Source organism: Oryzias latipes, chromosome 20 (assembly GCF_053564925.1).
Source record: "Oryzias latipes strain Hd-rR chromosome 20, Olatipes_Hd-rR_3.1".
Taxonomy (NCBI): domain Eukaryota; kingdom Metazoa; phylum Chordata; class Actinopteri; order Beloniformes; family Adrianichthyidae; genus Oryzias; species Oryzias latipes.
In genome coordinates, this window is record NC_136256.1 from 11,837,636 (window position 1) to 11,860,034 (window position 22,399).

At 41.3% G+C, this 22,399-nt stretch overlaps 1 protein-coding gene across 2 annotated transcripts in view; it reads left to right on the forward strand.

Annotated features, from left to right (window-relative positions):
• The window catches only part of mkxa (mohawk homeobox a), a 30,441-nt gene that overhangs the window by 1,734 nt on the left and 6,308 nt on the right, over positions 1–22,399 (forward strand). For both annotated transcript variants that reach the window (XM_078938269.1, XM_011488742.4), the window contains exons 3-5: positions 1,408–1,567; positions 3,231–3,384; positions 9,941–10,294. In XM_078938269.1, coding sequence (XP_078794395.1) covers positions 1,408–1,567; positions 3,231–3,384; positions 9,941–10,294 — 668 coding nt within the window. The remainder of the gene's footprint in view (positions 1–1,407; positions 1,568–3,230; positions 3,385–9,940; positions 10,295–22,399) is intronic.

The following is a 22,399-nucleotide window of genomic DNA, read 5'->3' on the forward strand; positions in this document are numbered from 1 at the left end:
TGGCACAGAGTGAAATGTTCTATTCCCATGATATTTGCAGAATCTTTGCGTTTGCATTAAAAAGAAAGATGCAAAATAAACTTCTAGTTAATTTTTGACTTTATGATCTTTATTCTTGTACATAATAGTTTTCAATAGGAAAAAAAAGTTTATTGGAGTCTTCTCATTTTAGCTCCTGCACCTGCGCGTAATTAAGCACTTGTGCGCAAAATAATTGCCGTTTGAGTTCTGTTTTTTTTAAAGCAGCACTTGTGTTTTATATCTCTTGATGGATCTTTACTACTTATTCAAATAATTATCACGTGCCTGAGTGGATCACAAAGCCAACATTTGGCGCTTTTTATCCTGGTCCTCTTGTGAGCGCTGATGTTCACAGCTGATCTGAGCTACTCAGAAGCCACCTTTAGAAGTTTCCATCTGTCTTCGATAAATAAATCCACCCCTTGAGCTTTCTGTGTGGTCTGGTCCATCACATAAAGACCAGTATTTAAAGAAGTGTGTGTTTGGTATCAGTTTCTGTAAAAAGTCTAGAAGATCTTCTTGTTTTGCTTATATTTGGATGTTTTGAACCTCATGTAAAGAACGGCTTCACAGTGGAACCCTCAGTGAACATGAAACAGACCAATACGACTTATCTGACTTTAAAACCTCACTGAAAGCTTCCTGAGAAATTAAGAATCTCAAAGCAGAAGTGTGGACCTCTGTGTGTGAGAGTTAAAATCAGAAGTTCAGAGCACGCTGTGAATCGTCCTTTTGGATGTCCACGAAAGATCTAGATTACAGGGAAAATATTTGTAGAACATGAACCTCAGACTTTGAGGTTAGACTGAAATATGTTACATCTGCACTCAGTTGAGCTTTTTTTTTTTGGTGAGATAAAGGGAGATGAGGAAAACGGCACCATACTGACATCTACAGGTCCAAAAAACCTGGAGCTGGAGCTGCAGGTGAGCAGCCAGCAGATTCCTTCAGTCAGAAATGCTCCACCAAGACAGTTTTTGGTTTCGTGGGATCTTTGACTGGTATAAGAATTGCTTATTTGGGTCTTTAAATTTGAACAAATATAGTGGATTTTCCAGATCTTTCTGGGATTTAATGACGAAGTTTAAAAAAATGTAAAAATTAAGCTTTTTGTTAGCTCCCATGCTGAAAAACGTTGTTCTACGTCTCCACACTATGTAAAGTGAATCTGGCAGTGAGAAGTTTGTGAGCAGAATGGTTTTGTTTGTTTTGTTGGTGGTTTGTAGGACACACTGTGAAGAATAAACTGGCTGCTCTCCTCTCCTTGTCTTACATGATTCAGCTTCTATAACGTCATCTTTTCTTTAACCCAGCATCCATTTGTGTAGCTGCAACAAGAAAATCCAAAATAAAAACAGTAATGCATCTTGCACCTGCTTTTCATAGAGGCCGTCCCAGCGGTGGAAAAGTGCGGCACAAACGCCAGGCCCTGCAGGACATGGCACGGCCGCTCAAGCAGTGGCTCTACAAGCACAGAGATAACCCCTACCCCACCAAGACGGAAAAAATCCTGCTGGCGCTGGGCTCACAGATGACTCTGGTGCAGGTGAGTCCGATCCCTTCTGGAGTTTCCTCTGTGCTGCCTTTCGGGTGACAGAGAGTATAGGGAAAAGTGCAACTTTGCTGCTTTCCCTGCGGGTTCGGTTTGTTGAATCTGGTTCTGATGGAAAAGAAAGGAAGTGATTTCATTTTTATGGATCATCTTTAAGATGTAAGACCTTTCCAGATGATCTTCTCTTATTTACATAACAGATACAGAAAAAAAATCATAGAAAAGCCACAAAAATGTTGTTCTCCTGAATTGTTATACTTTTTAAATTGTCATTTGTATAAAACCTCATTTATTTTGGTAATTTTTATATAAACAATGGACTCCCGGCCATTCAGAAATTGCAGAAACTCAACCAGCCGAAAGTCTTTGGCGCACAGAGGGAAGGCAGCGTCGGCCGCGTGTGTGTTTGGCAAGCGGCACGTGCAGCTCCGGGTGTGTGTACAGTATCATCTGGCTGACGAGGTCACTGATACGGCCTCAGAGAGTCTGCAGCGGCTTTCTCGGGCTGCCGGCCACTGAGCTTAATCTGCTTCTCATTTCGGGGGGCCCGGCGGAGCTGTTTGTTTTGGTGAGGGCGCGGCAGAGCGCCGAGGAATGCTTTGTGTTGGATGCTGCGCCGCCGCCACACACGCGCACGGAGGAGACACCCCAGTGCCAGCGGCGGTGTCAAAGGTCAAGGGGGAGGTGTTGCTTGAAATTAAACGAGGGCGAGGACAGACGGAGAGATTACCATTGAGAAATATAGCAAGTAAAGGAATCTGAAGCTTTTTGATTTGTTCCAGAGAAATCCTAAAAGACGATTTTATTTTTCAATTTTGTGAATTTGTTAAAAAAAGAAAAACACACCTGCATGATGTCCTTTTTTCCTGACTGGATTCCTCAAAAAAGCGGTATGAAGTTGGTTTAAACTGCGACTTCATCCTTCTTCTTTTCCACTGGGGTTGGGTCCAGACAGACGGCTGTCGGGCCTGCCGTGATGCCCAACATTTCCCATGGAAAGCCCCACCTGGAGCGAGGTGTTCAAACCAAGTGATGTTTCAGCAAAACAGCCGCATATTTTTCCGTGTAAATGTTGGGATCCTCCAGAATCGCTGCCATCTCTCCGCCGTTGCCGCCTCAGAGCAACCGCAGATGAAGCTTTTTTTTTTGTTTTTGTCATCTCTCGTCTCACCTCGCCTCTCCTGTCCTCCACATCTGTCCAATCCCACCCCCCGTTTTTAAGCAGAGCTGGCCCCCAAACAAAAGGATGTCTCAGTTAACTGGAAATTCCAAAAGAGGGGGATCTGAAAAAACGAAGGCCTGGTTTCCGCCCCTTCATAAGCAGCTTGAAACCTATTGAGCATGAAGAGTTTTTCTTGTATAACATCTAAGAGTCGAGCGGCAGCTCAAGTGTCTTTTATTGCATCTTGAAGTCCAAGTTGGAAAAAAAAAAGTCATTTTGGAGAAAGGCTGCGTGAAGCAGAAGGAACACACATGCACGTCAGAGAGAGAGCGCTACTTTAATGAAACGTCGCCCTTCAAAATGTATGGCGTCAATGCGAGACGATGCCTGCTGGGGAGTCTGGGAAGTCAGAGCTGCTCTTGCAATCTGACCCCACCCACGGCAGCAGAGCCTGGATTCAGAGCGCTCACCCCCTCCCTCTGCCTCTTCCTGCAGGTTTCCAACTGGTTCGCCAATGCCAGGAGGCGGCTGAAGAACACAGTGAGGCAGCCGGACCTGAGCTGGGCGCTCCGCATCAAGCTCTACAACAAATACGTCCAGGGCAACGCCGAGAGGCTGAGCGTCAGCAGCGACGACAGCTGCTCGGAAGGTAAAGGGGCACCTCCAGATGTGCGCGTGGCAGCTGGAGGCCATGATGGGATGTTCTGCCTCCATCCTAATCCCTGATTAACTAAGACATCATGTTAAAGACCCACTCCTAGGAAAATGGTGTTTTAATATGTTCTTGTGGCATTTTCCTGATGATGGAGGACATATAGAAAGAAATTTACAGACATTGCAAACACACAATGGCAAATAAGGAGAGAGCCTTATACAGTATACAAACGTACAGAGGAGACATGATTTATGATTTTTTACATGCAAATACTCTCTACACTGTTTTTGTATAAAATGTGTTAACAACGGGTGAACAACTCAATTTAAAACTATAAAAATGAGACAGACGTTTAGAGACGGCTGGTCATTTTAAAATCCAATACTTTATATTTACTAAGAATCTTACCATAGACTCTTTTTTTAAATAGGGACTTGAGTGGCTTCACAAGTTTTAAAACCATGTTGTCAGACAACATGTTGAAGACTAAAAATCAATGAATAGATGAATACTTTCACTGCCTTAGTTGTAAGATCTTTTATGTCTAAAGTTTATTAAATTAAATGTAATAATGCTGGAAACCTTTTCTGCATAATTTTTAAAGGGTAAATTTGAACCAAAGATAACACCAACATATTTATTTAAATTGTGTTTGTGGTGTTTTCATGGCATTTTTCTGATGATGGTGGACAGATATCAAGAAAATTAAGCTTAAAATGGCATTTCTGAGTATTTCTTTATTCAAATTGTTGGGAATTGGGAGCAGATGAATACATGCAGTTTGTGATGTAGAAAAAACAGCACAAGCTCCATTCTGATGCATCCACTTGCAGACAAAGATATTCATGTACATCTTTGTTTTCCTCCCCTGAGCTGGAACCTGGAGGAAATGACTGGATAGCTCTGATATTGCTCGTTATTTTTGTTTTACTTCTAATGTTGGGTTGGAAGTGTGAGGGGCTGTAAGCTAGTGGGAGAAAGTGTAAACAGATGGAGAAGTGAAAGAGAGATTACTCCGTGCCATCATCCTAGAAAACGACACAGGTTTTTGGATTTTGGCTAAAAATGACATAAATGCAGCGTTAGGGCGCTCGACCCATCGTAAGATTACAGGTTCGATTCCCGCTTTGCAGGCCCATGAGTCGAAGTGTCCTTGGGCAAGACACTGAACCCCACCTTGCCTCTGGTGGTAGGTTGGCACCAGTGTTTGGCAGCGGAGCCGCCACCAGTGTGTGAATGTGTGTGTGACTGTGTGTGTGAATGGGTCTGTGACTGTAAAGCGCCTTGGTCCTTGTAGGTAGAAAAGCGCCATATAAATATACGCCATTAACTGGGAATGCTTTTACAAGAAATCATAAATCATAAGATGATCAGAGTAACAATAACAGAGAAACATGCTGAACTCCCAGACTTTGTGAAACCATCCTGGGTGTAACAGAGGTCACAGAGATCACTTCAGACAACCAGAACAGGGTTTCGAAGGAAAAACTGTGCCTACACGTTTACACAATGTAGTGAATTCTTTGTTGTAGCTATTTTGAATTTTATTGTTTCCACAATTCTAAAGCAAAGACATGAGAAGACATCATATGAGGGGAAGCATCAAGTAGAGTTAGGTAAAAACGTTTGTTTTTGTAGCGTCACAACTCCCACCCACTGTCTTCCTGAACAGAGATGTCTGTGGTGGATTTCTGCAGGAACGAGGGCGCAGATCTGAGCTGTGGAGCAGAATCAGGGCAGCAGACCAAGTAAATAGACCCATGCAGGAAAGGTTGATCTGTGAGATTTTGATTTCTAAAGGGAAAAGGCCTTAAAACACATATGTTTATGTAAATATGCTCCATCAGAGCCAAGGGTCATTTCCATCTTTCATGTCTTGGCAGGTCAAAGCCAGGCGCAAACCATGTTCACAAACAAAATATTTCTGTGTTTGAGTCTGACAACTGCTTTATGAAACAATACATGTAAAGAAAAATGATTCTACCTTTATTTCCATTCTTGGGAATTCACAGTTTAGTGCTCAAAACTTTCCTGACTTTAGATTCAGGAGGTTTTTATCATCCAAGAAATGTTAAAAATCCAAACAATCCATTTTTTCGGATCATCTTAAACAAAAATGAGGAAGACAGTGAAATGTTATCCTTTGTTATTCCTTTGAATCAGTTAAAGTTTAAAGACTCTGACATGTCAGATTGCTTTCATTAGCTCTCAGCTTGATGTGGATCCCATTCCTTACCTGGAGAAACCGAAAGCACCTGAGTAACGACCCTGCCTCATTCTGAGCTGAACAGGAAGGAGGCGCTCCGCCATTTCACAGGCTGTTGGCTAAACTACAAAAACAGTGTTTTCTGTGGGAAGAACCTGCCCTTAAACACTGTATATCTGTCACTTCAGGCCCTTTCTGGGGATTTACAGATGTTTTCCAGCTGAGATAGTGTTTGTCTTTCCCTCAGCCCCACCCACACACAGAATGCCCCGCCCCCTTCTCATGATTTGCATCACGTCACTGCAAAAAAAAAAATATATATATATATTTATATATATATATTGTTCCCACAAACAACCCTAACACTGCAGCTGACTGTGGCTTAAAAAAACTTTTTTTTTTAAGTGAAAAAGGTAAAGAAACTACGGTGGGCCTGAAGTGCCAATCACATTTACAAATCACGATGACAATTAAAAAAGCAAAACAAATATTAACCCTTGTGCTATCTTAGATGACCCCACCCTTCACACATTGATGTGTTCTCCCTACCATGACAAAGGTGGATAAAGGTGGAAAGACTTCATGTAATCCAGGGACACCAGTGAAGATCACAAATCATTGAAGAAAAAAGTTTCAGAGCACTGTCTAGTGGGGTCTAGATGACCCAACTCCCAATGTTAAAGTGCCTAGGATAGCACAAGGGATAAAAGAACATTATATTTTGAGAATAAAAAAATATATGGAAAAGGAACGTTTTGGAAAACAAAAGTAATTTCCAGAAATCAGAATGAAACATTTAAAAACGAAACACAATAAGTAACTGGAAAAGGTAGGCATGCGTTCACCTTTTCAACCAGCATGGTAATATATTTTCTCATAGACGATAAATGAGCAGGCAATTAAGGGGTTAAGCATCTGGCCACAGTCGCTGAAAACGTTTGTGATACATCCAACTTGATGTGAAACAGTGCAGAGTTGCTTTAGGAGAACTCTATGCATGGACCATTTTGAAACGGCCTTGGAGAAAGGTACATTGTCTGCAAGACAACCCCCACCCCCCTCTAGCAGCACTCATTCTCAGGCTTTTTTATGCAAAACAAGCTCTGAAGGAAATTTACAAAAAAAACAAAAACACCGTAGTCATTCAGCCAGTGCAGAATGAAGTGCAGGAAGACAGAGCGCCATGGCGTTAGTAATCTCTAATTAAGCATGTGAGGAGGAGAAGCCGAGCATGTGGCTCGCAGAGGAATGCGTGCACAGTGTTTGCATTGTGTCTGCCGCAGGCCGCCGTACCACCGGCGGCTCCGTATATCTTCCTAACTCCTCTTACTGTCACATTATGGTTATGAAGCTGTCCGCAGCCTGCTCCCACTTCTGACCCATGCAGAGAAAGGCCTTCCATTATGATCTTAAGCCTATGCTTTTGTTCCACAGACTATTTATGGGGCCAGCTACGCTCCCACTGACCCGGCGTACATTTCTCTTACACTTCTGTTACAGTCCAGCTTGTTGTGTAAGCTTCATCCAAGGGAAAGCAGTCTGCTCTTCTCTGTGGCGTAAATATGCTGCCGACTTGGCGTGAAAAGCTTTATCTAAAAATACAGCGGACATATATTTGGAGTGACAGTGTCGTGGGATTAAAATGAAAGGTCAGATGTGTGTTGCGAGAGTCCCGCCTCAGACAGGAAGCTGAGCCATGTGTTTCTGATATATGGGAGCTATAATTTTAATTTGGCCTCAGCTGAATCAAGTGTCCGACTTGCCCAAATTACAGAATTACAGTCTTGGCGAGGATCATTTCTAGAGTGAATTCTCCCTGATTGCCCCACTGCCAGAGGATATCTGGTTATTCGGTAGTGTTTTGTCTTCCTCTTGTGTGTTTCATCAGGTAGGATCTCGTGCTTTAATTCGATCTCTTCAGCTGCGTAGAAATGATTTTATTTCTGCGGGGGATAGGAAGGGCTTTTGGAAGGAGAGGAAATCGTTTGCCATCCGTTCAACTGGGGTTTCTGCTCTTGAGGTGCCGCCAGGAGTAGGGCGGCAGTGCCAGTTTGAAAATCTGCCTGCTCTGGTTTTAGATTGAAGATTTGCTGGGAATAAGTAACTTCTGTGCTGGTTTACTTCAATATCAGTCTGGCTGAAGCTAATGGGGTTTCCTCAAAACAGATTTAACCTTAAAGTCCCTCTCCGATCATCTTTTGATCTATTTTAAAAGCATTCCTAATGGCGGGTAATATTGGAGCATCCAGCTGTACAGTTTTGAGCCAGATTCCAGCTCAGGCGACCAAAACAAAGATGTCGAAGGGTTTAGCTCAACAATTGATTCATCAGAATGGAGCAGAACAGGAAGCTTGTAGTGTATTTTTGTCACAAATATGATCTTTTTCCAACAGCATTTTTTCCTCTGCTCCTGATTTACAACAATTTGAGCAAAGAAATACTACAAGAAATGCAATTTAAGCTTTATTTTCTTGATATGTGTCCTCCATCATGAGAAAAATGCCACAAGAACATGTAAAAAACATGTAAAACACCAATTTCATTGGAATGGGTCTTTGAGGACACAAGCATATTTCTTTCTGCTTTTCAGCTGTAGTTGAATTTATGGATTCATGTCTGTTTGGTATCAAGCCTAAAACTTTTACTCTGTCATCAGGTGGATGAATCAGAACGATAGTTTGGCCTAGTATTTATAGGAAGAATCAAACGATTTCTTTTGACACAAGAACTGATTATTTGGAAGGGAAATTCACTGCAAAACACGACATTGTTAGTATTTTGGTCTGGGCTTGTTGTTGCCGTTGCTCTGCTAGATTAAAGTCTAGATTTTAAGCTGCAAGGTCCAGACTCTACAGCTGGGTACCAACCTTTTTCAGGCCATGAAGCAGTTTAATGTCAGATAACAAGGCTGAAGTGGGCATCCAATTTTCTTTTTCATTAGCTTCCAGTCTCTCTTAACTTTTGAGGGTAAAGTTGATCTTTATCTTCTGTAAAATATCTGCATCTGCTTTAAAGTTTATTTGCACTCTAGTTTTTGTGTAGGAACTAGGAACAAGTCTGTGGAAGCAAAAAGTCTGAGTTTCAGGGTGTGAAAGATAAATACAAAAAGAATAAAGGTCACTAAAACTGTTTTTTTTTTAAATATAATAATAAATGTCAATCCACCATTTGAGCAACTTTATTAGCAGCATCCTCTTAACATTAGAGAGCTGGTTGTTGAATATTATCCATTATTACTATGGTCTGTGGGAACAACTGTCACTATAAATCCATATTTAGATTAAAATCTCCTGATTTTTGTCTGTTAAATGCAGATTTATTTTATTTTGAAGTCAAAGGCTCGTCTTCTGTTTCCTCACTGGCTCTTTTCTGCAAAAATAAGCTTTTCAAACACGTTTGTTTGTTGTCAACTTAGCTAGCCTGGCGGTCTCAATGAAGCAGCTGGAGCAGCCGCTGCAAGTGGCAGATGGATTTTGGACACTTGACTGAGTGGGATGTGGTAGAAAATCCATTTTTTTTCCTAAATAAAAATTCCTTTAGAATCAGATTATTTAAAAAATAAGAAACATTTAGGTCCTGTACCAATTGTCCAATGGACTGGTCCTGGGATGTACTGCAGCCTGGGGGCTCTACATGACCCCCACAGAGCTTCATGTGCAGTGAAAACTCTAGAAACACTCCAAAACGTTTCTTTTGTAAACTTCATCCTAAAAGAAAGTAGGTCATTCAGGAGGACAGCCACTCCAAACACACACGCTGTCCTAATGCCAGCGTTAGTGATGAATAACAAAGTTAGAGTTTTGGGATCTTCAAGGATAAGTCCCGACCTTCATCAAGGAAGAAAAAGATTAGTGGTGCTGGAACATGCTGTTCTGCGTCTGATGGGATGTGCAGTACCTATTTCTTAGATTTAGCCAACAACAGCTTTCTAAACGTCTGTTCTTTTATCTTAATGTTTCCAGAGATTCCTAAATTCTGTTGTTTTTTTTCCTGTAATTTGTCATTTTCTAGATGATAAAAGCATTAAAAAAAGCAACCATTAGGGTGATGAATCTGTATTCAGAAACCTGGCAAAGAACAGGTTTTATCCTCTAAAGGAGGTCAGGTATAAAAAGTTAAAAAGCAGCCAATCTTGTTGCTCAAGATCACATCTATAAAAACTAATTGGTGGTTGAAACTTTTGACCAGACATGTTTGTCTGAGAGACTCATAAAATCTAACAGCAATTTTAGATAACAAGAGTTCTTGGGAAGAAAATTCACGACACTTTATTTATTGGTTGAACTTGGAACTCGGAAAAGATGAAGAAACGAAAACTTGATCTTTGTTCCTATAATACTACAGATGTGGACAACCCGCAGAGGAGCCAAAGCGGCCCGCAGGAGCTGGGTAAGCCCATGTACCAGAGCGTGATCAAGAAGGAGGGCTCCTCCATGGTGGGCATGGCCATGGGCATGGGCGCGGGTCTGCGTTCGGAAGCCGCCTCGCTAGCAGAGGACTACGTGTCTCCGCCCAAATACAAGAGCAGCCTGCTGCACCGCTACCTGAACGACTCCCTGCGGCACGTGATGGTGGCCAACGCCGTCATGGATGCCCGCAAGAGGAACCACTCCGGCTCCTTCAGCTCCAACGAGTACGACGACGACCTGCTGTCACCGTCTTCCTCTGAGGCTGAGGCGAACTTTGTTTACCGGGCTGGTAAGTAGCCACATTTCTTGCATTTTTTCCCTTTGATAGTCTCCAAATCCTCCTCCTCTGCCGCTTTTGTTCCTTTACTTCAATTACACATTTAGTTTCAGCTGCTCTATTGCTTCCAAACGTCCACCTCTCCAACGCTGCTGAACCCTGTTCTCGTCACTTCTGAAACAGAGAGGTCATAAGAAGGCCTTGAAGTGTTTTATTAGATTTGAGCAAAGGTGCAGTGGCTCATCAACACCAAGAACTAACTTACTCTCGCATGCGAGCTGTCCATCACCCACACCAGCCAAGCAGAGATGGAATTCCCACCATCCAGCTACCCTGACCGGGATCGGGAAAGGCCAGACACAACAAGGCCGATCCACTTTCAGGCTACCGTTTGGCATGCTTTTGATCCTGCTGAGGCCCTGCTGAGAGCAGGGCCACCGTCTGTGTGTGCAACAAGCTTCTTCTCTAAAACCTTCTGAGTACAAATTCACAGCCTCCTTGATATGAAAATCCTAAAAAAAAGTTGCCTTAAATTGCAACATATTGTCTTGATTTCTCAACTCATAGCAGCTGCGCAGAGTTTCTGCATAAAGAGTAGCAGCTAAAGTAAGGAATTTAAAGTAAAAAAATTACATTTCAGTTCATTTCTAAGCTCATTGTTTTTACTTGGGGTGTCAAAATATCACTGATCGCGATTAAATAATTAGACAACTTCATGTTTTTTTTTTAATCGAATTAATCTTATTTTTGTTCTATAACGTTAATTTTTCTGCATGTGATTTGTTTTAAAATGAAATCTATTTTTAGTGTTCAAGTGGCGTCTTCCAATGAAAGGTCCAAATCTACATAAATGTGCCTTTCGAGCTTCTCCATTCAAAACTCTCACGTTCTTTTTACGACCCTTTTTTAGGCTCTAAGTACAAAATGTGTGGCCATTGAACGACCATTAAACCAGGTCGAACCTTGACCAATCAGGGACTTGGAAACTCACCAAACTCGGAGTGTATCTAGTTTACCTGGTGAATCCAGACACGACGACATCTGCCTTTGTTTTTCAAATAAAGAAAAACCAAGACCACTCTACGGACATGATGGTAATCCATATCCACCATTGCAAGGATGCTAGCATCTTTTCAATTTGAATGCCTAATTTGTGAGTTTGTTTCGGCTTCGACATTTCACACCAAACCTCTTCCAACTGTAGGTGGTAGACATGAGCTAGTAAACAGTAGAAAAAGAAGAAGAAGCCCCTCCCTGCTGTTCCAGTGTGAACACCATGGGCTAAACATGCTACAAATGCCCGATGTGTACATAGCTTAAGGCGTTAACTGATGTCAACTTCCAGTGAGAGCAAGGTGAGAAGAATTATTCATAAAACTGAAAATGGAGAAGCACACGCGAGTAGTCGGTATTAAGGGTGGAAAATTCGCATTCCGAACACCGCCCAATGGAGCCATAGATGAAAGGGAGATGATGTGCTTTCTTTGTACAAAGTAGTTAGCCTACCACTGAAGAGGCTCCAGTTTAGTATATTATATCAAAGCACCCAGTTGTGGATGCAACCACGGCTCAAGATAGCAGCAAAGACAATTTCATGAATTTAAATTAAAAATCCCCAAATTATCCTTTTTCACAGCAATTTTTAGGTTAGCTTAATGATGAATAATCTTAATAATCTCATAATTAATGAATCGCTCAAAACAATTAATTGCATGACAGCACTAGTTTTCATCTAATGCCAGGCAGGTTGCTGCTTCCTAAGCTCCCATCTTACTTTACTGATCACTGCGTCCTTTTTGACTCAGGCCAGTTTGAAGTGTTTTACAACGATTTCTCTCCCAACTGTGAATTTATCTGGAAATCTTTGCAAACGGGAAAACTCTGCAGGCTACAAAGGCGTGTGCGGCGTTTGCGCTCGTCCAAGCCGTGAACAATCCAGGTCGGCTCTGTCCGCCTGGCCGGGAAGAACACTGGGCTTTTGTTCAGGCGGACCTCACGTCCAATAGTAATGTTTTCACTTGCTGCTGAGCATGGACAGAAACCGCAGGGGCCGGATCTGAAGGTGTGGGTTGTGCAGCGACGGAGGGAAGAGCCGGTTTTACTTGTAGAGAAATGTGTTTTTTATTATGTGAGTGTAGGAGAGGGTCTGTGCTGGGTTTGTATGAAATGCATCAACGACTGGGACAGCTCTTCTGATCAAAAAAAAAACAAAAAAAAACTCTGTGACCTTTCTGAAAATCAGGGGGTTTGACAGTGGAGCACCTGCTGAGACTCCCAGATGGAGAGGAAAGAAATAGATGAATAGACCAAGAGAGACTTATAACCTTCACTCCAAGAGATTTTAATAAGAGAAATCCAGAAAAGGGATTCATTCACCTGGTCGACCTGCTGTTTTTAATAGAGAATAACTATTTTATCTCCCTGGTTAATATAATTTCTTGGCATCGATCTCTCCCCCTTGGACTCCCCCAGCTCTGGCTCGTTTACAGAAGCGTTACTCTGTTACATGCGAGGAAAGCGCTGCAGTACGCACATGGAAAGTTTTCCGAGGCGGCGACGGCTCGAGGGACCAAGCACCTGCCGGGCAGTTCTGATCCCATCATCCCAACGAGCAATTGACACAAAGGGAACAAAATGAAATCTTAATTCCGTGCCGATTCAGACCTGACGAGAGAAATCCTTTTTCAAGCTCGGGTTTGCATCATTTCCTCTCCTTTTTTTTTTTTTTTTTCATCTGTGGGCCACACATTCCAGATATTTCTTGAGCAAAGACATTCCTTCTTTAACCAATAGTTTTACTATGTTTTCATAATGGGGGAAAATCTGTCCCTGAGTAGCGGGCTTCACATAAATCTGTGCTTTTATAACCCCCTTCCTTTTTTTTGTTGCATTGACATTTTTCAAGAGGTGAACTTTATTCCTAAAAACCTCATCTTTCATGATGATCCTATTATGATTATTCGCAGAGTCACTCCAGTGAAAATGGCGTTTTGGGAATGGAAATTTAACTCAATATTGCATTTCTGAGGATTTCTTTGTTCAAATCGTTGTGAATCAGGAGCAGACGAAAACATGCCATATTAAAGGGCAAATTTATGATTTAGAAAATACGCCAGCAGCTCCCTGCTCTGCTCCATTCTGATGCATCCTCTTGTAGACAACTGGATCTTGGTTTTTCTCATCTGAGATGGAATCTGGCTCAAAACGGTACGACTGGATTACTCCAAGATTGCTCAGAAATTTTGATGCAATAGGTTGGGGTTGTGACGGGCTGTAAGCTAGCGGGACAGTGTGGAATCAAAGGGATGATGGGAAGCGGGAGCAGGCTTACTCTGTGCCAACAACTCAGAGGTGAATTTCAAATGAACAACTGCCGCTCTGCAGAAACTTTGTCCTAGAAAACGATAGTTTTAATTTTTTTTTGGTTAAAAACGGCAGAATAAAATTAAAAGATCACTGACCGCTTTAAAAATAGAAAAAAAAAAAGATATTACAACACAGTTGTCTCAACGGGCTTCACTAATTGTACAAAACACAAATTAATTTTTGTAAATACAATTTTCTAAACTGCTAAACTAAACTGGACATCCCTGCCTTAGAACCTCCTACTAAAACAAAAAAAATAATAAAACAAAACTCGATTCCAGAGAAAAAAAGAAATGGGTCTGTAAAGCAAAGATGGTGTGCTGCATGTTGCGTTTTCCCATGGGGTTAAAGTTTATCACCGGTGCAGCTTATTGTGGTGGGGGCAGCCCGAGCCCCTGCAGCCACAGAGGGCAGGCCGACGTGGCAGAAGATGGAGAGCGTGCATTTGATTCACCTCAGTGGAAAACTAAACTTCTGTCGGCTAGAAAAGGACCTCATTTACAACTCACAGGCTTCAAACAAGCAACGTGCACGCATCCAGCACAAACACTCGCTCGCTCTCACACTGCAGTTCAACACAGGGAGTTTGGTTGAACAGTAGAAGCAGTAGAATTCCATCCCCCATGCCAGGGGGCGTGGGGGAGTTCATGCCAAATTACCCTTTAATGGGATATTAAATAGCAGGAATCTGCCCCAATGCTTTTTCTTCTTGCTTTGTGCCACATTTCTCTTCGTCTGATAGAGAATCAGATGGGTCAGCGTGCGCCAAATGAATGCGTCTGTGGACAGAGACTGAGGGATCTCATTCAGACATATTACATACTCTCTTTAACCGGCCCTGGTCACAGCTGCAAACAGTAGCGCCATGTTGAGCATGGAAAGCTTGCCGGTGCATCAATTGATGCAGAAAACTACTAGCTGTTTAGAACTACACATCTTAATGGCCAACTGCATATTTTCCAAATGTACATTTTCTTAATCATTGTTTTGACATGCCCTTTCCATTATGGTTTTCTCTAAACAGTTTGCACTGCTGACCTTACGTATCCTAACAAGCTAACGCCTCAGAGGCCTGTTTTCGTTTTTCTGTTAATCAAAACATTTTCTTTAACTAAGTTAAACCATTGCTTTATATGAGAACTGGACTGATTGACCCCTCCCACCTGGTATTCCAAACAGGAAGTAGCTGCTGGTTCCAAAAAGCCAACATCCCGTAGACTTTTATAAAGAAACACTCTCTATTCCTTTTGTCAGAATCACCATCCTTGCTCTGCTACCTTATTTTAACACCCCCAACCTAATATTAGCAGTGCAAACAAAATGGCGAGCAATATCGCAGTTGTCAGTCCAAACAGTTTAGAGCCAGATGCCAACAGAGATGAGAAAAACAAAGAGATTCAGGGATCTGTGTGTCTGCAGGTGGATGCATCGGAATGGAGTGGAGCACAGAGCTTGTGGCCTGCAGACTATAGCAGCTGCGTCATAGATACAGACTTTTTGAAACTGCAATTTTTTATCTGCTGCTGATTCACAACAATTTAAATAACGAAGTACCCAGAAATGCAATTTTAGGTGTAAAATGTCTTTATATTTGTCCTCCATCATGAGCAAAATGCCAGAAGATCACGTTAAAAACACCAAAAACACAATTGTCATAGGAGAAGGTCTTTAAGGACATGTTTTGGTCGTTATTGGATCCTGTCAGAGTACTACATACACTTTATGGATCACATTATGTGTCACGCGAATCCAGAGGTGACGTATTGTAACTTAGAACCATCTGTCAGTTTATCTCTACTAGTAGAGATGTTTTTCAACCTTGAGCTCCTTATGTCATCCAGGACATTCATGACAACCCATCAGGGAGTGCTCAGCCTGTATTGTAGCGGTCGATCGAACTCAAAGCCAAAGCTAAAGACTTCAAAGTCCATCTTCCATGTTTTTCCATCGATCGTTGCTTTAAATCAAGCCTAACTGGCATGATAACCTCATTACGATGACAACCTGCTGGCTTTTAGCAGGTACTACGTCTGACATGTTCTCCATCTTTATTTAGCATGATAGCGCTCCAATGTTTTTTTTTTTTCCGAGCACTAACCCAAAGGCTCACTAAGACCTCTGTAGATGTTATTAGTTTTGCATGCATCTGATCATAAACCAAAGCCCTGAACCTCATTTAAGGGACCACCAAAGTTATTGCAGCACAAATCATGGTGAAGGGGAACATGAGCGTCTAGAGAACCCAAAAATAAAGCACATATGTTCAGAATGGCTAAAATAACCTATCGGCGTCTGGTATGTCAGCTATTTCATCCATATGAACCAATCTAATATATAACAGAGAGCAAAGGAGGCTAGCCACGTCTCACTTTGTTCCATTTTATTTCTAACGGCGTTGCTGCCGTTGGGTTCTTCAGAGGCGATCAACATTGTCTGATGGCGGCTGCTGAGACTGCTCAGATTAGGTCACAGGAGGTGCCAGACAGTTATTGAATCATGGAGACTTTAGCGGCGCTTAAGCAGCCGCTAAAGATGGAAGGAAGAAAAGTCCTGTTAATGTGGAAACACATGAGAGTTTTTGGATTTCAAGAGATATAGAAATCAAGAGAACATGTTCTATTTAAATTTTCATCCAAGAAGATATACTTTTGGTATATACCCTACAGGAATTCCTTTACTATGAACATCTGTCTTGTTTTCCTTCCAAAATAAAGCTCAACTGTGGGGATTTATTGTGGAGGCACTGTGATGTTTGTGTTAGATTTAAGACTTTGATGTCTGCATCCTGATTGATGATCAGTAGAAAATCATAGGAAATCTACAGGAAAGACAGTCCTCGACCTGCAGCCACTTGATGACAATGAGCCACTCCCAGGGAATGATGGATGTAAACTTCTCATCCCAGGAATCCAGAGATGTGGACAGACTGGCTACGATTTCATCTTTCCACTGTTTCATTGGAAAGGTGAACGAAAAGGCAGGGAGAGAAGAGGGGGTTTAGGATGCCGTTCCAAGACGGCAGCTCTTGCCAAGATTCGCTGAGTTCAGGATCAGCTTTGGAGATCGGTGTAGAGGAGAGAAGAGATGAAGAGTTTTATCTACAGTGAGCATCTGGGAAAAGAACGGCAGCATGGAAGACAGAGAAAGCTCACAAAGACAAGAAGATAAGAACAATTCGAAAAGGACAAATAACAAAAAAAAAAAGTAGAGAAAAGTCTAAAAAAATAACCAAATTAAGAAGAAAACAAATTAATATTTTATTTATTTTTTATCCAAACAGCTTTAGACTGGAGTAGATTATTGGCATTATAGTGATTACAATGTCCGTTTTGCTTCTTGAAAAAGTTATGACTGTCAGTCAAACCTACTGCAAAATAATGAATTTCTATGTATTTTTACCGTAAACCAAATGTAAAACAATGCTAAAAAATTGATTTTATTGTTACATTAATTTTAAAGATGCAAAGTAAGACTTTAAAGGGTTTCTAAAGAATAGCGACTTTGTGACTGTGGATTAATGTAGTTAAACTCTTTTTTGCAGAGTTGCATTTAAAGTTCATTAACCAGCATCTCAGTCTGATTTGGCTGTTGCGTCCTGCTGTTTTATGAAGATTAAACTTAACAAAATGAAGAAAAGATAAGTTATAATATCAATGATATAATAATAATTGTCCCCTTTATGAATACAATAAAAAACGTTGTTGATCACACAAAGGGGAAATGACCTCATTACCATAGGTCTATTAAAAACAGCTGCTAGATAATAAAAACACTGACAATAGACTAGTGAAAATAAGAACTAACAATAATATTTGTCAAGTGACTATGAGATGAGGTCAAAAACACTCCTTCCTGCAGCCAGGTTTTTCTGAAGGAGCTCCCCAGTGCACCCATGGTTTCATGCACAGGAGGATGAAAATGAAGGGCACCGTCCATGATGGCTTTACCTCAGATCAGGGAATATTGGTTCCAAATTTTTAAAGATAATCTGGACCTTTGTGATCTTTTCAAATCACAGCAGGAAATGGTGCTCTTGAAGATCTGCTGGTGTGTTTTACTTCATCTGACAGCTTTAACTAAGTGATTTCTTGATGGGTCTTACTGTGGTCAAGTCTGGATATCACAACTGAGACTGAAATATGTTTTCTGACAAATGCAGCTAATGATACACCGTTTCGTCTTAGCAAAAGGAAGGAATGACTTTTTCATGTATGGTCAAAGGGTTTGGCTTTTTTCCCTTAATTTAAAATCCACAGCTTTGTTGATTTCCATCTCCTGAAATAAGTAAAACTATATAGCCTTAATTTTAGCATGGTTTGGTTGGAAATGAACATGGTCGCTAAAGAAAACTTGTATGAGCCATAAAATTTTAGCTGAGTCAAACAGTGGGTTTATTGCTCATAAAGTTGTTGTTTTGTAAAAAAAAAAACTGAATCATGCATGGAAATGCTACGAAGGACTGGGAAGAGGGAATTGGTGAATGGAAAAGTGGAAGAAAGAAAAAAAAAAGCTTCAAGGTTATGTGGTGTATTGGCGGCTCTGAGGTTGAGGCGGACTCAGACTGTTTTCATTCCTGCTGTTGGTCCTGCGGAGACGAGTTGGGAGACAAACACGGACGCGCTCTTTACACGCCAATCCCCAACATAGAACTGAGAATAATAGGCTGTGTCGTTGTGACCGTTTTCCAATTGCTGTCACGCCAGTGCTTTCTGTGGAGATCACACACACCATGTTGGTCGTCAGCTGTTGGAAACCCCAGAGTGTTTTCCTTTTACAGCTCGCGCCTTGAACAATGAGCTGCCTTCCCACGGAACGGAGCGGAGCGGAGCGAGGCTTAATTAAGCAGCAGAGGTGTGACTCAGTGAATACTCTCCACACCCAGAAATTCCCTGTGAGTGTGAGAGCTGCTACCGCTGTGAAGAATCACAACATAATAATGCAGTGAGGGCCTTGGAAACATATCATTTAGCCTCTGCATCCCAAAAAAGGACTATTTTTGTGCACATGTAAACACTTAAAACCTGAATAATGTTTACTTGCAGTGTTTTTTTTCTTTTCTTTTTTTTAGTATTCTGTGTGATTTAGCACGCCGCAGACGACAGAAATGTTCAGCTACGTTCACACCGCCCTCAGGAAAGTGCGTTCAAGCGACCACTTTCAATGAAAAGTCTACGGAAACGCGTCTATATGCGCGGTGTACAAAACTCACGTTCATGCATCGCGACGCAAGTTTCTGCAGCCGTTTTTGGACTCTACGAATAAAAAACATTGAACACGGATTGAAACTCGAGCCAGTTGAACTTTGACCAATCAGGGACTCGGCTTTGATCGTGAAATATGGATGGTGTTCCTTTTTAATTCACGGAAGTGCCAACCATTTGAAAATGGGTCATGGAGGAGAATTTAATAATTGCGTTCTTTTCCCGACTGGTATACTGACACCAAGTTCTTCAAATATCGCAACAGAGCTGTGAAAGAAAATGCCTGGAGAAAGATTCAAGAGATTTGTACCACTTTGACATTTCACACCAAGCCTCTTCCAAGTGTCGGCTGCAGATTTGTGCCAGTAAACAGTGGAAAAAACAAGAAGTCCCTTCCTGCTTGTCCAGTGTGAACACCATGGGATAAATGCACAATCCTGCGTTTCTTAATAGAGCATTTATCCCATGCCGTCATGAATTCAGCACCTGGACCCCCGTTTGCTTCCAATGGCGGATTTGTCCTCTTTATTTGTCCACAGTACAGTGAAAACCAAACCAAACCCACAGCATTCCTACCTCATCACGACACAGATCTTGCAGCTCCTCGTCGTCAACATGCTCTTTTCATTTAGGCTGATTTTCTAGGGCACTGATTGCTCTCTGTTTACCAGCGCTCGTAAACACAAGGACAACCTGGCAGGCTTTAAACGGTCTCAAACACTGTTATTATTTCCTCATCGAGCAAGAAGACACAAGACAATCCTCATTGCTGGGTTATCTGGGCCAACCGCAGCCTCACCAGCGTGTCATCAGCTGGGGAAAACAAGGAAAAAATTGTTCAGAAACACACACAAAAAACTGCATTCGGGTTTGGTATCCGTCAGTCCACACTTGTCGTTTTTAATAGCACAGGAGCTAATTATTCTGTACTTTGGAGCTACGAAAGTGTGGTGAGGGCAAACAAAGAAGGAATTAATTTTACACCATGTGTGATGTCTTTGGCTGATGGAGTGGAATTGACAGTTCAGGGTTTTGAAAGGAAACACAAGAAGGAATGGCTGGAAAGGGCAAAAGAAAAGTCGTTGGCATGGCATGAGGCAGTAGAGCACCAAGACATCTCTGAATTCATTTGCAGACTCTAACAGACATAGAATCCATTAACAGATATTTACGTTAAAAAAAACATTTACCCTGAAGGCGACGTCAGAACAAAAACTGCAGGTCTAACCTGAAGGCTTTGTCACATCCTCTTCAGTTTTTGATCCAGCCAGTCACACATCTGCACATTTGGAATCATAAAATGACAAAGCTGCGTCTCTTGGCGTTGCTGAAGTTAAAGCCTGCGATTTTTCATCCACTGCCGATTTATGACTCATATTTTAATTGCAGTAAGTCCTGACTCAGGCCTGAAAGAGGCTGCATAAACTGTTCCCTTCCTGACTCGGCTGCACAGGTCAGCGATGAGCAGATTGTCGAGCTTGCAGCTCGGTTTCTGTTTTCAATCAGACTCTTTAAAGGAAATGGGCTCATTTCTTTTTCTTTATCCAATGAGTTCACAATTGCTTCTGTCTGTTGGCCTCCTCTCTCTGGTTTAAGTAATCCTATATCACTAGCAAAACATTTTTTCTTTTCTTTTTTTCAATTTTTGCTATTATTATTAAAGCTTTTTTCTACTTGAAGTGATTGTTTGACAGCAACTTCCAACAATGTTTTATTAGATTTTTGATGTTCCTACTGTAGAAAACTGATCTTTTTTCAAAGCTTTTTTCTCATGACAGAGAAATATAAATGTTTGCCCCCATAATTGGAACGATGAGGATTCATCTTTCCCTCCCACGGTGTTATAAATCCCGTTACTTCATGTAACATTCCCTCATTGCTCAAAAGGGATCTCCTCTTTCAGAAACAGCAACAACAGAAATGTTTTTAATGAAGTTAGATTTGTTGCAAAAGTATTGTCCGCCCGTAGAAAAGATTTGTGCTTGTGTTAAGAGATTTGTGTGTCTGGTAAAAAATGTTGTACTTATTGATAACAAATGCTCGTCTGTAAAACAGAAAAAGAAAACGGAGGAAAAGGAAGATATCGTTAGAATTTTTCTGAAACTAATAATAATCAACACTTCTTTTATTTAGTTACACATAAATTACCATGTTACAGGCATCTTCAACCTTTTCATCTTGTCACCACTTAGATTAGGAAACTCATTTTTCCTGGCATAGATATCATGCATCTTATTGGCTGGCCTTCTGATTGGGTGACAGTGAAAGGCTGCTGATTGGTTGATTTATTGTACTGGTAACTTGGGATTGTCACTGTAGATCAATGTTCTTGTTTGTGTGCATGACGCTTCACGCACGGACGAAACATTTTTCCGGACAGAACTTTTCCTATGAAACAATTTCACAGACAAAGACTGTAACATTGCATTTATAGTGATTGGGTGGAATTAGAATGGTCTGTGTCAAATTACTGGTGGAAAACTTCTGCACATGGTAAATCACACCACTTTACTCCAGGATCCTCTCGACAGGTGGAGTGTCAGCCACTGTTTACCCGTAATTTTCCTGATTTTTTTTTTTAACGTTAGATTTTTTCTCTCTCCCTTTATTACCCTGCCATAACGTTCAGTGAGCTAATATTTTTGGACTTTCACTGAGGTGCCAGAGACCAGCAGACTTCTTAGCTTTTCCCTCTGGCGGTGCGTGAAATCCCACTGTTAAAAAGCCCAAAGGCAACAGTGCAGTTCAGTGAGTGTTCAGTAGCAAAGTAGTAAAACAAACAAAAAAGAAAAAGGAAAAACACAGGTCCTCCATGATTTATTGGCAATTTACTGTCTTGCTGGCTCAGATTTTGTTTTTAAAAATCTAAGTTTTAGATGTTTTAGGCAAAGGGGCTTTGGAAATAGTTTTTTTTTAATGCATGCTCCAGCACATTTCCAGATCCTAGTGTTATGGGCTTTTGAAGGGTCTCATTTGGGGTGTTATATTGGCGTGAAACACTTCTGTGCCCTCAGCCTGTTCTCCCATTACTGGGAAATATTCTCAAAAACAAAAATATAAATTTCAATTAACAAAGTTAAGCAAATGTAACTTTGCATTATCACCATTGATATACAGGTTTTATAGATTTATGATTTTAAGCTTATGAAATGTTTTTTTTTACCCCTCATAATTTTACGTTTTACGTCGTAAAATTTTGACGTTTTTCTTCATAAATGTTTGAGCATTCGCATCACATTTGGACTTTTTCTCTTATTATTGCACAACTTCATTTACATACAATTGGAACTTTTTTCTCATTATTTTATGACTTCATTCATTTCGGCTTTTTTTCATAAGTCTGTCACTCCTTTCTAAAATTGTTTGTTGTTATTGTTGGGCTGATTCAAGTCCCAGCTGAGGAATCTGAAAGAGAACACCAAGGGGGGACCTTTCTGTGTGGAGATGCATGTTCTCCCTGTGCATGCGTGGGTTTATCCGGGGACTCTGGCTTCCTCCCACCATCCAAAAACATGCTGCATAGGTTTAATGGTTACTCTAAATGGGTGTG